The 16282-nt window shown below is 36.8% G+C and overlaps 1 protein-coding gene across 1 annotated transcript in view; it reads right to left on the bottom strand.

The window, feature by feature from the left end:
- The window catches only part of TNKS2 (tankyrase 2), a 40863-nt gene that overhangs the window by 17026 nt on the left and 7555 nt on the right, over positions 1–16282 (bottom strand). Inside the window, exons 2-12 of the mRNA XM_026066703.1 lie at positions 9218–9442; positions 8112–8207; positions 7739–7775; positions 7341–7416; positions 5927–6021; positions 4720–4786; positions 3020–3206; positions 1892–2013; positions 1276–1367; positions 1093–1171; positions 45–216 (exon numbers count right to left, since the gene is read on the bottom strand). Of these exons, the coding sequence (XP_025922488.1) occupies positions 45–216; positions 1093–1171; positions 1276–1367; positions 1892–2013; positions 3020–3206; positions 4720–4786; positions 5927–6021; positions 7341–7416; positions 7739–7775; positions 8112–8207; positions 9218–9442 (1248 nt within the window). The remainder of the gene's footprint in view (positions 1–44; positions 217–1092; positions 1172–1275; positions 1368–1891; positions 2014–3019; positions 3207–4719; positions 4787–5926; positions 6022–7340; positions 7417–7738; positions 7776–8111; positions 8208–9217; positions 9443–16282) is intronic.

Raw genomic sequence — 16282 nt, 5'->3', positions numbered from 1 at the left:
CATGACATTGCATTAGAAATGGATGGTAAATAAATCAGTTGTACCTTGTAGTAGCTGTTGCACACTTTCTGTCCCCATTTGTAAGGCTGTAAAGCCCTGCAGTGACACAATGGAAGGATCACATCCAGAACTCAACAGCAATCTGCACGTCTGAAGATGACCACAGTGTGCAGCTCTATGAAGAGAGGTCTGACCAAGATTATCCAATGCATTAACCTAAAAATAACACAGAATCCTGAGAATACAATTACAAGAAATACCACCATCAAAACTTAACAATAAGGCTATTTTCATTGGTGACCAGTGGGATTTCACAAGCACTCTTCTTACTTCGATTAAAGGAACATATTCAGCATATTTCCAAAGATTATAAAGTTTCGGAAGATAACTTTACAAACTGTTTTTGCTTTTTAAAACTGCACTCACTGAAGACATTGAGTAATCCACAGTGCGGGTTAAACAAACAATTGCAGCCTATTTACCACATACAGAATAGGTCTTAATTTTGTTCATGATAGCACACATCCTTTGTTTAAACAAGCAGAATGGTTTTAACTGCATCAGCTTATTGCAGTCTTTCAGACTGAGGACTTTATATGAGCATCAATCAATTAATTAAGATATATTTAACAATTTAAAACCCTGTACCTAAAGCCTACTTATCTTCCCTACTGTTTCACTGGTTTTGATCATCACTTCTCCCTAAACGTCACAGCAGTCTGGCTGCATTAAAAAGTTCTATAAGAGAGCTCTGACTCCTAGTTTTGGGCAATTCAAACATTACAGAGAATATCTCCTATCTCTGTTTTCTCCTTAAGGAAACTTGGCCTAAACTCTGTGTTGTATGATTTAACATTTTGCCTTTACTGTAATTTTACTGCACAACATCATGTATGGTCTAACTACTTACTCAAAGTATAGTGCTGTACTGATGGATCAATAGCCTCTTATGTATATAAAATATATAAACTTCCAAAAAACAATTATTTTACCAAACTTTGTTTCCCTAGTCTACTCAGCTGTCCATTCTCATGCTGTGAAAACATACATAGTAGGTGAACCTAAACAAAAAGTATAAATAGTGACTCATACCTTAGCTTCATGTTTCACAACTACTTCAACAACATCATTATGAGCTTTTTCTGATGCTACATGTAGAGGAGTCAAGAAGCTGTTAAAAAAAAAAGAAAGAAAGAAAAAAAAAGAGTAATTAAAAATGTATTCTGTAAAACCTCCTAAACAAGCAGTTAGGCGTATTCATTTGTAACCACTCACTCTTTTGTCTTTTCATTGATGTTGGCTCCTTTTCTCAGCAGCAATTCACACACTTGTTTTCTCTTTGGATATGGGGATGCAGCAGCACAGTGCTGAAAACATTACAAAATTGTAGCATTAACAACTAGCTCACAACACACAGATTTTACTACTTGCTGATCAGCTGAAAGCTAAGAGCTGGTTCTGTGCAAAGTCGACAGAAAAAAACCATGTAGAAGCTTATTAATTCAAGAGATTCCACATGGGCTCATGGATTAACTCTGGTATTTTCCAACACACACTCTCCAATAATTGCTGGAAAACTTTAGGCCTTAAAAACAAACAAACAAAGCTAACACACATAGCTTGCTGTTGCTTAGAACTAGACTATTCTAGAGAAAAAGAGAAGAAAAACAATTTCCACAACCTAAATAAAACTGGCAAATTTGATTAGTCTTAACATTAACTTCAAGCAACAAAATATAAATCAGTGCTACTTGATTTTTTTAGTTAGACAATGCATATTGCCGTTTGGTCTGAATTACACTGTTCAGCACAGAAATCTTCAGACTATTACCTACTATTTTTAGGTCAGTCACAATATATGCAAAATAATTAATAAATCCTGAAACGTTACCAATGCTGTCTCATGTGTTTGGGGATGCTTGAAGTTCACTGTCTCCAAAGAAAGATGTTTCTTTATGCGAGCTACATCTGATTCTCTTGCAGCCTGTAGCAGCGAATGACCTTTGAATTCATCTTAAAACAAACAAACAAACAAAAACAACAACAACAAAAAAAACAGAAGGTTACACTCCTTAATTCTAGCAGGATCAAGTGGATTGTTTCTTTCAGTTAGAGAAAATATTCATTTTCTTTGTTGGTAAGATAGTTAAGGGGCATCTTTCCCTATGCAGACATTTCAAACTCAAAGACCTAAGCTTTTAAATCATTTAACAAAATTTATTAGCTAGTAAATCAAAACAATACAGAAACATACCCCGATTGCCTCCAAACCAAAGCCAGAGACATCCAAGCTGTCTGAACAAGATCTATTTCACTCACCACTGTTCTAGGTTCCGCTCTTTGCATATGTATGAGTCCAAATATAAATAAACCTTTATTTCTGACCTCCCTTTGGAAAACCACATCTAGTTGTTAACGTGTGGCCTAATATAGTATGTAAAGGTCATTTGCGTACATACTCTGGAAAGTTACTGTTTGTCCACTCACAGAAAGAAATTGAGGACATTCCTGTCAACCCTTCAAGTCTGCTGGACAAAATGAATGCCCTTCATCAATTTCTTTGAAATTTTAATCATGGCAGCGCACTCAAAACACATGTATTTAGCATTCTAAACAATTAAGGTTTTTCTTTTGTTCAAACAAAACACAGTGCAATAAAGATAAATATTTCAACAGCCTTGATGCAATGACAGGAATAAGTGTGGAAAATGAAAGGGTACTGGCGAGGTTGTGAAGGGAAGCGTGTATTCAGGGATGAAAAAGCTACAAAAGCCATTGCAACCAGATGATTGTAGAACTTAAAATAAAACTATTTTAAATGCCTATGTTCAGAAAAATACAGCAACCTCAAATTATATAAAGCTCTTATCCTAAACAGTGAAAGGTACTGTCAAACATTGCACAATTGCTTGAAAAGTGTAAGCATTTTCCAAATATGATTCCTGGCATTTCATTGTCTAGAAAACCTAAGTATATATTACAATCTATAACTGAAGAACTGAGCTCACTTTATACTCACATGCTAATCGTTCTTTTAATTGGGGTGTTGGAGCCAAGTCAATGGTGCTTTTGTTGTGACAGTTCAACAGTGTTGGATCAGCACCATAACTTAACAAAAGAGAACACACTTCCACCCTGTTCTTAGAAGCTGCTTCATGCAGAGGAGTGAATTGCCACAGATCCATTGCATTCACACATGCTCCATGCTTGAAAGGGAAAGGGGTAAAAAAGATGCAATATCAAAAACAGATTATTAGAAAAAGACTTCTGTCATTAATTTCAATGCAATAGATGGTTAAAATCAATGCACGTATGCAAACACTTTCCAAGATATTCTCCAGACATTCATCTTTAATATAACATCTCCACTGACAGAATATTTCAGCACATTGCAGCTTTTAATCGTCCGGTCTCCCAAAGATACGTTTGCAGAAGCCACAGGAAGACTAGTCTCTTCAGGCTTTCTCCAGCTTCTCTAAAAAGAGAGGAGCTCTGCTACTGGACAAATCAGAGGAAGAGCCTAGTTCACCCGCTCCAAATCACATTTGAACAAGCTTCTGTTTCTTGTTGCTCTAGAAAAAGTCTACAGTGAACAGTTTCACAAAGATAAAGATATGCTCTGTGAATATCCCTTGAGAGATGAAGGCTAAATATCTAAAGGAGGTAGGCACCTAAAGTTGATTTGGACTCAAATGATTTAAGTAAAGGTTCTGCAAGTAATACTCTCAGGTGTTTAATTTCTATGTAATTCTTCACCAGTAACATTCTTTAGGTACCTTAACTTCTGTCTGGAAGCAAGTCTGGTAGGGCATGTTCTCCCCCACCGCTTGACTATTTTAAGTTATTATGATACATACTTATTTTAATCACTTGTTACTTAATTTTTGGTAAAGAAATAGAAAAATAAAAGGAATTAATGCGGACTGAGATGTACAGGGTTGACCAACAGCTAGTCCCTGAGCATCCAAACATCCACGGTCATCTGAGAGAAACCCCGCAGCATGTTCATGATTTGCTGCAGCAGCTGAAAATAGACACAGTTCAAAAGTCCTTTTGTGGACAACAGTCAGATCTTTCAAGCCACATCTTGGAGCCCCTGGTTTAATGTTTAGTAGTGTATCATACTTTATCTTCAAGATTAATGTAATCCAGATAAGCCACTTTGGTTCTGAGAGTTCACTTATGCTATGAAGGTTGACACACTTTCTTTCTTTGGGGTGAGGACTATGATTCAGGGCCAGAATTGATGTTGTAAAGAGAATGATTATTCTTTAATCTTAAACATTTACAATCTTTACCAATACACTTTCCAAACCCCCTTTTCATACTGCGTCCTCCGAAACATTTTTCTGTTGTCAAACTCACAATACTCCTCAGTTTTTATTTTTTGTGGATTTTTTTGCATGGGGGATGGGAGGGTTAAGAGAAGGAACACTTGCATAGTGGTAACAAAAACATTCAACTTTGGAGCCAAGAGAGGGGAAAAAACCAGAAAGCATGTTTGTAAGGAGAAAACTTCCTTGCAAGCAGAAGGTGCTGTTGAGATTTAGCTCCAGCTTGATAATCACTAACTAACATGGACAGCAAAACGAATCAACCATTCTTTTTAAGCTTTGTAAATCTAAGTACAAAATAAAAGATATGCAACTTTCAATAGTCTATTACAAACTGTTCTTATGCAATATTATTCAATTTAACTTAATCTCTTCAAAGACCAACCTTTACTAGAAGCTCTGTTACTTCATAATGACCATAGGAACAAGCATTGTGAAGTGGAACCAAATCTCTGTGTAGGAGAGAAGGGAAGGAATATGTTATCACACATTTCAATTACAATTTTATCTAGAACACTGCAAATAACAGTACATTGCATGTTGAACACTTTACAAAAATAGTAACTGAGACACTTAAATGAAGTTGAGGGGACATAATGTGCTGGGGAAGAACCCAGAAAAACTCTACAGTGTTATTCAGAACAACCACCATTAAAAATGACCAAAAATAGAAATGAATTACAGTGTCTTATTGCATATGAAATGGTTTCTCTGACAGACTTGGAACCCTAAGCAGAAAGAACTATTTGCAGGAGCTTTTCAGGAGTGACAGTAATTATTTCCTTTTTCACAAGAACATTGCTGTAAGATTATCTTCTCCCTTGGAAACTAAAGGAGTCTTACTGACTAATGTTTAAGCAACTGTACAATGTTCTACAATGACAGCAGAGCTACAGTGTTTTTAAGGCTGTCTTCGTACTCTCTCGAGCTGAGCTGTCTTGGAGCAACTGAGAAATTCCCCCAAGTGAATTCTTTCACTGTGGGCTATTAAGGGAGCAAGGACTGACAAAAGTGAATTTCAGCCCCAGGGGACACTTGAAGCCCTCTCATCAGGCAGCTATTTATGTATCTTTGAAGTGATCTGAGGAAAAAGGAGGAGTAAAAGTTGCTTTCCACAATCTTTAATGTACATACACGTTTTTAAAAACAGGTTTCTTATATTTTGTGCAATTGTAAATAAACTTACAGGTCTATATTTCACTGGATTTCCTGAGTTGCTTAAAAATGTAGTCCAAATAAAGCCTTTGAGAAACAGATCTTCAACTTTTCATCATTTTATCACTGATTCAACCATTAAAACATTTGACTCCACAGTGGTATATGAGAGTATATTATTAAACAAAAGATAGTATGTTGTTTAACGATATCTAAAAAACCCCAGCACATTTTACGGTGAACTCAGTTTGGGTTGTGCTGCTTCACAAGACTTAAGACCATGCACTTTGTATTTTTGTCACGACAAAAAGGTAAAAGATGGCATAACGGCCTCAAATTAGAAAACTTTCATGGTTAAAATGGTATTAATATTCTTTAATACAGCTTAATTTTGAAAAGTTTGTTTATTCTGAACCCAGGAAAAAAAATGAACCTACCCTTTATCCTTAGCATGCACATCAGCTCCATGCTGCAGTAACAGCTGCACTATTTTAACACGGTTATATCCAGCTGCTAAATGTAAAGGAGTTGACTGAAAAGGCAGAATGTAGAAGTAATCAGCAACACAAAATCAATTGTTTTTTTTCCCAATACTTGTTAACAGCTTTAATTACTCAGGTCCTTAAAATACTTGTCGTCATCGTTCCCCCCCCCCCCCNAAAAAGAGTGCTTGAATCAGACATTTAATAACTACATTCACTCTTTACTGACTACTCTTCTAGTTACAATAAACACAAATCCTAAATTTATTTAATCACTAATACATTCTGGCAATGAAAGCCCTCTTAATAGACTTTTGAGTCCTGCAATCCATTTCTATATTTTAGCTTACCATAACTATAAATACTCTTACCTGCTGGGACAAACTATAGCTCTTTGCTAAAGGGGAGTTAAGGAGGCTGTTACAAGCACTGACTGCTAAATTATAAATAGGTCTCCCTGACAATCAATAGGTTAAGTTTAAAAATCATCAGAGATGGTTATCCACACCTGTGAGTGCATAAGTTAATGGGATACATGGCAATCTTCACCTTCTTTTCTACCTTCTCCCCCTTCACAGAGTAGTCAGATAACTGCTCTATGCTCTTTCTAGAAAACCCAGAATACCAGTCAGCAGCACCAAGCACAGAGCTAAAAAGCAACAGAATTTACAAACTCTTCATTTACAAATTCATCAACTCAATGACTTTGTACATTTTTAAAGGTTCAGTCTCATGCTTAGAAGGTGAGAAAATAGAGATGCTTAGGTATTTTGGAGATCCCAGTATCTTACAGCAAAGCCTAACACAGAGAAACGGGTTCAAACAAAAATTAACAAACTAAAAAGATGGAGTACACATACTTAACGAGAACAACCAGGACACCAAAATTAGCTAACTCAGCTTCAGTAGGCTATAGGCTTAGCTTGGGGGTCTAGCACAATTTTTTTAAATGGAGATTTTGAATGTATTTGCAAATATATCTTTACCAATACTTACAGCGATAATTAGCCTGATTCTGAAACAGTGGCAGTAACTTGCCTAGGGTTTTGGGTGAACAAGGGGCCTACTTATATTTCTTTATTACATGGTAACTATAATAATCTATGAAAGGCTTCCCTTCTTTCTCACTGCAGATGTGAAGCAGAAATTTCAATTGAGATGATGTTAATTTATTGCTCCTAGATAGAAGTACTTGCACAGTCCTTTTAAGGTTAAAAAGCATAATCAGCTAGCACATTCTTTTTCCACACAAATAGTTAAGAAAATATACAGAATCCATGTTTAACATTCTTAAAATCTGGTCAAATGGTAACCCTGAAATCTTTAAGAACGACCTAATGTTAAAGCAGGTTTTAGACAAAAAAAATACCTTTCTACCATCACTCGCATGGCAGTTAACATTTAATGGTGTAAGAAGAGACATCATCTTTTCTTCATTTCCACTCCTAAAAAACAAGATACGAAATAAGCAGAATTCTTTTTATCCCTATTGTTAGTAGTTTATTATGTTCTTGTGTTTTTGCTTGCTGTTACATTCTACAAATCCGTTCTAAGTTATATATTTCCCTCTGTATTGACCGCATTAAAGGCAAAACAAAAATGTATTTATACACTTATTCTAGTAGTTTTATTCACAGACAACAGTCCAAGCTTAGCATCTAGAGGGAAAGGCAGCTCAAAAGCTAATATTATATTCATTACATACAAACCCTCAGACAATTCTGAAAATACAACTAAATTCAAGATGTCTTCCGTAGAAATGCATACCTGGCACTTTCTAAGAGTTCATCTTTCTTGTATTCACCTGAAAGTCAAAAGTGAATTTCTTTAGCTGTTAAATAAATAGCTATATATGTGAAGTTTATGAGTGGAAATTTAATACTTAGCCTCCTCCTCCAAATTTTAGAGAGCACAAGTGCTAAAAATTTTACAGATCATTACTGAACTAGCACAATAAACTATTTATCCAGAACACATCCCATGACTGAATACATTCTGAGATGACAAAGGCCACAGGGGAATTTTCTATTTAGAATTATAAAGCCAGTATCAGAGGAAGAAAACAGAGTATTGTATTCTGTTCGAGTGTTATTAGCCATAACGTGTTCTAAATGAATTACAGATAAAGACTGTCACTTACCAGTCAGCACTGCTTTTGCAGATGGGTCTGCTAAATCCAAAGCTGTTCTTCCATCTGTGTTACGGATGGTTGGTTCAGCACCATGCTGCAGCAATACTACAAAATAGCAAAGTTTTCATGAGAAAACAACTCTATAAGGCAGACAACTCTATAGGAGCTACGAAACGTATCATTTGTCTAAATAGGAAGCAACGAAAGAAAAAAATCTAGTTATCAGTCCTAACCTCCTCTCTCGAATTCTGTATGTCAAAAATTCCTTAACATTGTCTGTGAACAGTTTAACTAGCAAAACGTGCCTAGACACATTTTATGAGACAAGAGCAGAGCAGAAGTGGAACACTCTCAGTCTGACAGCAGGCATTCTCATTTGAAAGACTGCGACTAAAACACCCCAAAAGAATGATAGCTACCTCTCATCAGGTCCAGAGCCTGCTGCCTCAAAACCATGAGTGACTATGCCCTAAATTGTACACAAAAGTAGCAGGCCATGCATCTTTCTAGACCTTTCACTGGTACTGGGGCCAAAAATGCAGTGTTGGATATCCAATCCTCCAGATGTGCTCCTGAATAAATTAAATGGAAGGAAACAGCTCAATCCAAAAAACAGCTTCTTTACCACACACATACACTTCTACCTCTTCCTAAGTCTTAGGCTTGTGTAAGCAAACATAAGGTCAATACAATGTATTCACCTTGTTTAAGTTTAGCTCATACGCTTAACTAATTAATATAGCTGCTACGCAGAGAGACAAAATGAATCCATTATTAAAAACAGTTCTGTTCACTACTCTGCACTGTGAGTAACAGCAGAAGGCAGGATAGAGTTGAGCCTGAAGTGAATCTAGTCCCATTACATTGCTCTGAAGCTCCTTCCTCATGAAGTCAGTGTGAACCATTATATTTAGGGAATTATCAAAAACAGATCTAAAAAATACAGTTATTTTCTCAGGTAATATTGCATATGAGTTTAAGTTTACAAAATATTTTTGGATTTAATCCTTATATTAGGTGTAGCTTCTTAGAATAAAAACATTTTTCAAAGGTTTTTTTTTTTTTTTAGTAACGAAAAAAATGAGTCAGTCACAGGAAGAATGGGAGAAAATTACCAATGCAGACATCCGTCTTGCCCTTAATAGCAGCTTCATGAAGAGGAGTGTAATTCCAATTATCCCGAGCATTAGGATCTGCACCATGCCTCAAGAGAAGATTGACAACTTCGGCATGACCAAAAGAGCAAGCGTTATGAAGAGGAATAAGGCCTCCATCATCTCGAGCGTGGACATTGGCACCACTTTGAAGTAAATATTCAACTACATCCTTCCGACCAAAACCTGGAATAGATAAGAGAGCTCTGTGTCATCTGCTAGGGAAGAAAGGTTTGGGGGTGGGGGAAGAAAATCCTCTGTCCCACATATCCAGAGTAAAACAACAAACTTCCATAAAATCACAACTGGCATTCCTCACTAAAGAAGCATTTACATACTAAGGCTAGTTATGAAACCCCTAAGAACGACACTAAAATTAGCAGAAAAATAGTTTTCAAGATTTCTGGAACAAGGATCAACAGCTTCTTGAAAACATAAAAAAAGAGCAGAACACTGACAACAAAATAACCCACCTCTATGGCTGTTAAAGCTAATATTTGTTTTATGATTCAGTACAAGAATCCCACTTGATGACCAATGAACACAGCAGGGGAGATTATGAAAGCCTCCAGGGATGTTTTGCAAAGGATGGAATCAGGCAGCAGTTGATGCAGCTTTTATCTTGAACTTAAGGAATTACATTCAAGACAAAAACTTAACAGACAGGACCCAAGATTTTACTGTTTCCTGTAACTAGTCACTGAATGTTCACAATTCATAGTTACAATGGATTCGTGTGACACGGATCTGACATGGATATGACACAACTGAATCCTTATCTTTTTCCCCAAGATACAAAACAGTTGAGTGCCAGACCTTGTACAAGAAAATGGCAGAAATTCTCACAGCTGCTTAAAATAATTACAGATTTAAGGGAACTTATAGCATTATTTTCAGAAAACATACTAGTCACATTCAGATCACGAGACAAATTTTATACCAATGACTACTATCCTGACCACATGCTTTAAGAACAAGAACAAAAATCCACCACCACTTAAGCTGTTATAACTGATACAGCTCAACGTGGATACATTCTTGAATTGCCATGACAGTATGATGCACATTTATACTGGTATAAAATGAGTAGCTACCATCTGAAAACTATTGAAAGTAATTCCCTCTTCAGTATTAATTTTCTTATCCGTTCAGTCCTCGAAGTATTCACTTTAGGGAACAGAGTCAAGAAATAGAACTCTCCTTCAAACTTTTAAACTGATGCAGTACTTTACCGTAACCACATTTAATCAAAAGAAAGCCTTTCAATGATACAGAAAGTAAAAATTAAGATACTTGAATAAATGGAAAAATTTGCCTTTTAAACCAAATAATATTAAAGATTACTGTTGTCTCTGAACAATGCAAATTTTAAAAGGCTGAAAAATAAGTTTGATTATATTCTTGTTCACATGGCTACTTTTTAGGAAGGCATAAGCTGTTATTAATGTAACCATCTTTCAGTTCTGCAATTACATAGTGCCTGGCACACTGAGACTCTGATAAATCAGTAGGTGTTACAGTAGCTCACAAGTGCACTACAGTAGTTCCAGTAATTAGAAGCAATGGCTGTGGGATTTTTAACTTCTAAAGTACATGGAAGACTAGTGGTCTTTAAAAGCCAGTGCCCACAATACTCTGCCAGCCTGCAGTCAGTTTGCAGAAGGACCAACAGCTGAGCCCAGGCAGCAGTAGGGGGTAAGGCTGGCTAGAAGCCAATGCATGTACAATTCATATTTCAGACTTTAAAAATAGTTATACAGCATGAAAAAGTATTTTACAGAACCACACTGCTTATATTAAAAAAGCAGCTGAGCTGCACTGCTCTAAGGCTAAAACTCTAGAATCCTGGCTGTCTGCTTTCTAAGGACGATTAATATAATACACACAGTTTTCATCTTTGGAATTATCACTTAAGTAGACCCTTAGGGACAGAAAAAATCATCTAAGAGACCATTCTCTATAGAATAAATTTATTATAAGAGTATGCACAACCATAATTTAAAGATATTCATAAGTTCTAATTTCACTGATGCCCAATACGATTATAAATATTTGATCACGACTGAAGCACAAACAGGCTCTTACATTCTGTGGCACAGTTTTCCAATCCTGTCATTTAAGCTGGTGGGTAGCAAAAAATTTGCCTATTTAGACATTTGGGACTAGAAATATATAAGTAAAGTAATTGTTCTTATAAGCCAATTCTATATTTACTATAATTTAATATTAGCTGTATCTTGCACATTTATATAATAGCAAATAAACCAGTATCTCAAACATTTATCAACTGTGTCTATGCTTTCTCTAACATCTTCACAAGAGGCTAGAATGACTTAGGACTTTTGTTTATAGTTATTATGCCTGTATGGTTATGCTCTAAAAGACACTGCCAACAAAATTCCCTCAAAGGTTTCATGAGGGTCTGGGTGGGTCTCAGGGATTATTAGGCAGGTAAAAGCCATATACTGGTACATATCAGATTTGTTCTAAGTACATGACAGGAAAAAAAACGTGTATAGGACTTGCCCTTCCTTGCTTTAAATTTCTGAATTGCAAACCTTTTTCCCCAAAGAGATCAAGAACTGGGGATGAATTCTCTTTATTGGAGCTTTTCCCTCAGACCAAATCATCACGCAATTACAAATAACAATTATACTCAGGCTGTAACAAATTCAAACTTTGTTATAAATCATCCATGGAAAGTCACTGAGTAGAGAGAATTCAAGGGCAACATAACCCAGAAATTATGTTTATGCCTGATGATTACACAGTATTTCAGTGACAAAATTACAGAGCAGACAGAAAGGCATGCTAGCATTTTAGTTACCACCGTGAATCTTTTCATAGCATGGTCTATTTAGCAAATTCTTCTTCCAGACTGACAACTGAAAACCTGGAGCAGGAGTAGCTTTCACCTTTGCTGTTAAGAGCTCAAAAAACAAATGTTGCAATTTTAAGCAATTTCTGGATCCTACTATTTTTTGTGCCAAGTCTATAAATGCCATTAGTTAGCCATGCTGAGAGGAGATCCCATATACAAGTTAAATGTGCCAAAGACAAAGAAGCCAGGAAATGTCTTCAGAAAAACCTTTTTAAAATCTCTATCTTTCCTCCTCCCTCAAATGTCTGGTAAGGAACCACACTCCCCGTAACTTTCTATGGATTATAAAGATGCTGTTACGTGAAACTTTTTAATCTCAGAATGAACACCAAGATACTTTCAGAGCAATGGTCACCAAACAGAGATGTGCTTCAACTCTTCAAAGTACATTTGGTTATATAATTCAAATCTTACTTTGCTAGGCACTCTAACTCCTATAGAACCATATCCTGTAGGTCACCAGCTTGTGCTATTGTGCAGACACAAATCAAACTAACAGAATATGAGCCACAAACCCCATACACTAGAAATGCGAACTGGATCAGATCTACCATGCATGCCAGAACAATTTCTCTGCACAGGCACAGTAAGTCATATTCACTGCATATGCATGCTTCTGCCGCCAAAATAAAAATCAGTATCTATGCAACATATATCCATACAGCCCTATCTTTTATATATTAGATTATATGCAACATATTTCTCATTCATAAATAAAGTAAATGTAGCTTTCATAACTATTATAAATATTTTTATTTTTCTTAAATGTTTCCTCTGGAATTTTCTATACCTTCAAAATTTCCTAAAATTCTGTTTCAGTCTGAATACATACTCAAAATTTGGTATGTTCTCACAGGATCTACTCAGACAACACCTTTCAGAAATGCCAGAGTCCTGCAAAGATATCATCAAAGCTGTGTTCCACAATAGACTGCTTGGTATCTTCTTTAGGTACCAAAAAATAAAAAATGTTTTACAGAAACTACTTTAGTTACATTAGAAAGACCTTTGATCCAATTTGCTGCCTAGAAGTAGTGCCTCTGGTGGATAAACATCATTCATTTTTTGTACAGAAGATATGCCTGTCCCTCGAAGCTTTGATGCACATCCATGGTTTTGAATATGAAGTGCTAAACTTAGTGGGAATCAATACCAAAATGGATAATTACTCAGCTGTGGTAAATCCCATTATAGATACAGAGGACTGACAGGTGAATTAGTTCTCTAGTAAATGGGTTCAATCACATATAATTCATGGACAACCCATAGCCTTCCTCAGTGCAAAACCAGCATCCATTTGGAAAATCTCCGAAGTAGTACAGCAACATGCCCAAACTACTTGTAGTTATTTGAATGTGGAGACAACAGATTATTTGCTTTGTACCATTTTCTGTAACTTCTCCTCAGCAGTAAGTGCACAGCAGGGATTCCTTACTTCCTTGTAGAAGCATTTGTACAAGAGGGCACCATATGTGGAAACAGAAGTATTTTCTCATTATTTTACAAAGGACATATGTGTACAGAGGAGGTAGCCAATCTCTGTACAACGGCCTCTCCCTCCTCTCTCTTGTTCTCGCTGGGAGTGGAAAGAGAAGACAGCCTTTGCCAGCACAGAAAAGGAAGCCAATATCTACTGTTACTGTTCCTCTTTGCTATTAGTCCACCACTGCAAGGATAATTTCAATACTTAGTAAAAAATATGCTGCCATTTTAAAGTATTTTTATTTTTGGCTCTTGAGCTTCTAGAAAAAGACCAAATAAATAGTATCACAATCCACGCTTGTGCCAAATAATTGCTGTCTTCATCATGAACACTTTATTCTGACTGCAGAGTAGAAGGCTAATCGAGGTCTCCAGTTGACAGTCTTCTACTGTCTGTGATGGCCAAGTAGCTGTTCTGTTCATCTGAAAAGTTGTAAACTTTTAGCTTACAAATCCTGAACATCAATCACAACAGAAAATTGTAACTGTATGTTGCCAATAATCACTGTTGTGTCAGCAGACATTCTATTGACATTCATCTCATTTTGACAGGATGAAAAGAGACAGAAACAATTGTTCTACTTTTTAGCTCTGGTTCTTCTCCCCTACCCCAGTCCTTTGGTTTTCAGATGAGTTATACCTTGCAGTAAAGGCATTTTGGTTCCTGCCAAGTCCCTAAAACATTGTGATACTTTCAGGTTGATATGCACTGCAATGAAAAGGACTGACTGCCTTTAAATAAGCATGTGACTTTTGGTGAGAGAAGACTGAGCCCAATATGCTGCAAAGACTAGTGAACTGTTGACTTAAACATCGCTACAATATATTTGCCACAGGCAAAATTGCAAATTGCAAAAATCTAGAGAGCAAACTTTACTAAGATCTCAATATGTATTGCTTTTAACAGTGGCACATGCCCAGGGAAAGCTTGCAGTTACAATAATTTTTAAAATCCATCTTTACAAAATAACACATACACAAAGAAGTTTTTTATTTTTTTTTTGGTCTCCTGTAAATAGATAGGTAAGATCTGGGGGGGGAAAAAAAAACCCTTAAAAATTGGAACCTGAATTCAAATTAGAATGCCATTGCAAATGAGAAAAAAAAGGCAATACAAAATCTATTTTCATATTTTAGCCTCTTCCATAAAAAAAAGTCTTGAAACTGAATGAAACTAGTTGAAGAAGTTTCATAGCCTATTTTCTAAGAACAAATACGTACACACACCTAGCCTAAACAAAGCAAGGACACCACAGACTTTTGCTTTTACCTCCTGGAATGTAATTCCTCCAGAGACGGGAAACTGTGTTATTCAATCTGTGAATAACAAGGAAAAAAGCAAAACAAAAAAACCCAACCAAAATGAAGGAGTTACTTATGACTATCTTCCTACCTGAGTCTACTGCAGGTAGGCTGACAGCACAAGAGTGCCATCTGAAGCTGTGGAAGACTGCTAAATCAAGAAATTATGCAAGTATTTTATGCCAGATCTTAATCATAACGTTTTGGCAAATCCTGCAGTCTTCTGAGAGGCGCCATTAATAATTTCTCTATATCAAGTCTGAAGGAGACATAAGCATGGCCATGGCCTCTCCCATTTACACACCATTCTGTTTAACATTAGAAGTCTAACAGACACATGAACTTTTCATCTTGCACTTTTTAAAGAAAAAGCTTTTTATAGATCAGAAGTTCTGTTTTCCAAACCCAAGCCAGATCACACCTGTCCAGAGAGGCAGACCAAATCTCAACATTATATGACCAGGCACAAACAAAACAAAACGCAACCAAACAGAAAAACACTTGTTTTTGTCAAAATGCAGTAAAACATAATGATTTATTGAGAAGTTCAGAGTTGATGAGTGAACAGGCAGGACTGCTGCATGTAAAAAGGTAGGTGCAAAATTGTTTTCCTCTGGATTTTTAAAGTTGCCTCCTGGGATCTCCTGTGCTCAGGTTTCTTAAATCCGTGAAATGCTGCTGTCCTGAAAAGAGGCTTTCAGAAATTTACACCCACTATGTCTTCTGAACAAGAGAAAAAGGCATCTTAAAGAGAGACCTTTTCAAAAACAATTCAGTGAGGAAACAAACGTCTTTATTACAATCCATGTTGTTTAGCAGATGAGAAGCTGCTGCCTTTTGTAGCCAACCTGTCTTGAGGTCCTACATATAATTGCTGCAATCAAATGAAAAGAAACAACAGGAAAACAACAGCCACAATCAGGTCTTTGTGTGAAAAAGGTGGGATACAATCCTCTGGACAACTACCAGGGAAAGCAGTTGTTCTGTGATGTCAGTTATTTATGTATCTAAGCACCGAATTAACAAAGTGTATTTGTTAACGATAAGACTGCAGAAAGCTTAGAAACTGCGCGATCTGACAGGCCTCCTTCATAGGAAAAATTCTAAAAATAGACAGACTTGCTGAAATCAATGGAAACGGTACCCGCGATACACATCACCTGTCAAAGCTCACAGGCCACAACAGAAAGGCAAAAATCTCAAGCGAGATGTCCCGAGCGCCAGCCGAGCGGGTTGGGTTTGGTTTGGTTTGGTTTGGTTGGGGGGGGGGGCACCTGCACCACCCGGCGACCACCCCGCGCGGGCGGCGGCCCTGCAGCTCCGCGGGCCCGTCCCGTCCCGCCGCGGCGCCGCCACCGCCA

The sequence above is a fragment of the Apteryx rowi genome, unplaced genomic scaffold, assembly GCF_003343035.1.
Source record: "Apteryx rowi isolate R43461 unplaced genomic scaffold, aptRow1 scaffold_246, whole genome shotgun sequence".
NCBI lineage: Eukaryota > Metazoa > Chordata > Aves > Apterygiformes > Apterygidae > Apteryx > Apteryx rowi.
Note: the sequence above shows the minus strand (reverse complement) of the source record. Positions and strands in the feature narration are given on the sequence as shown.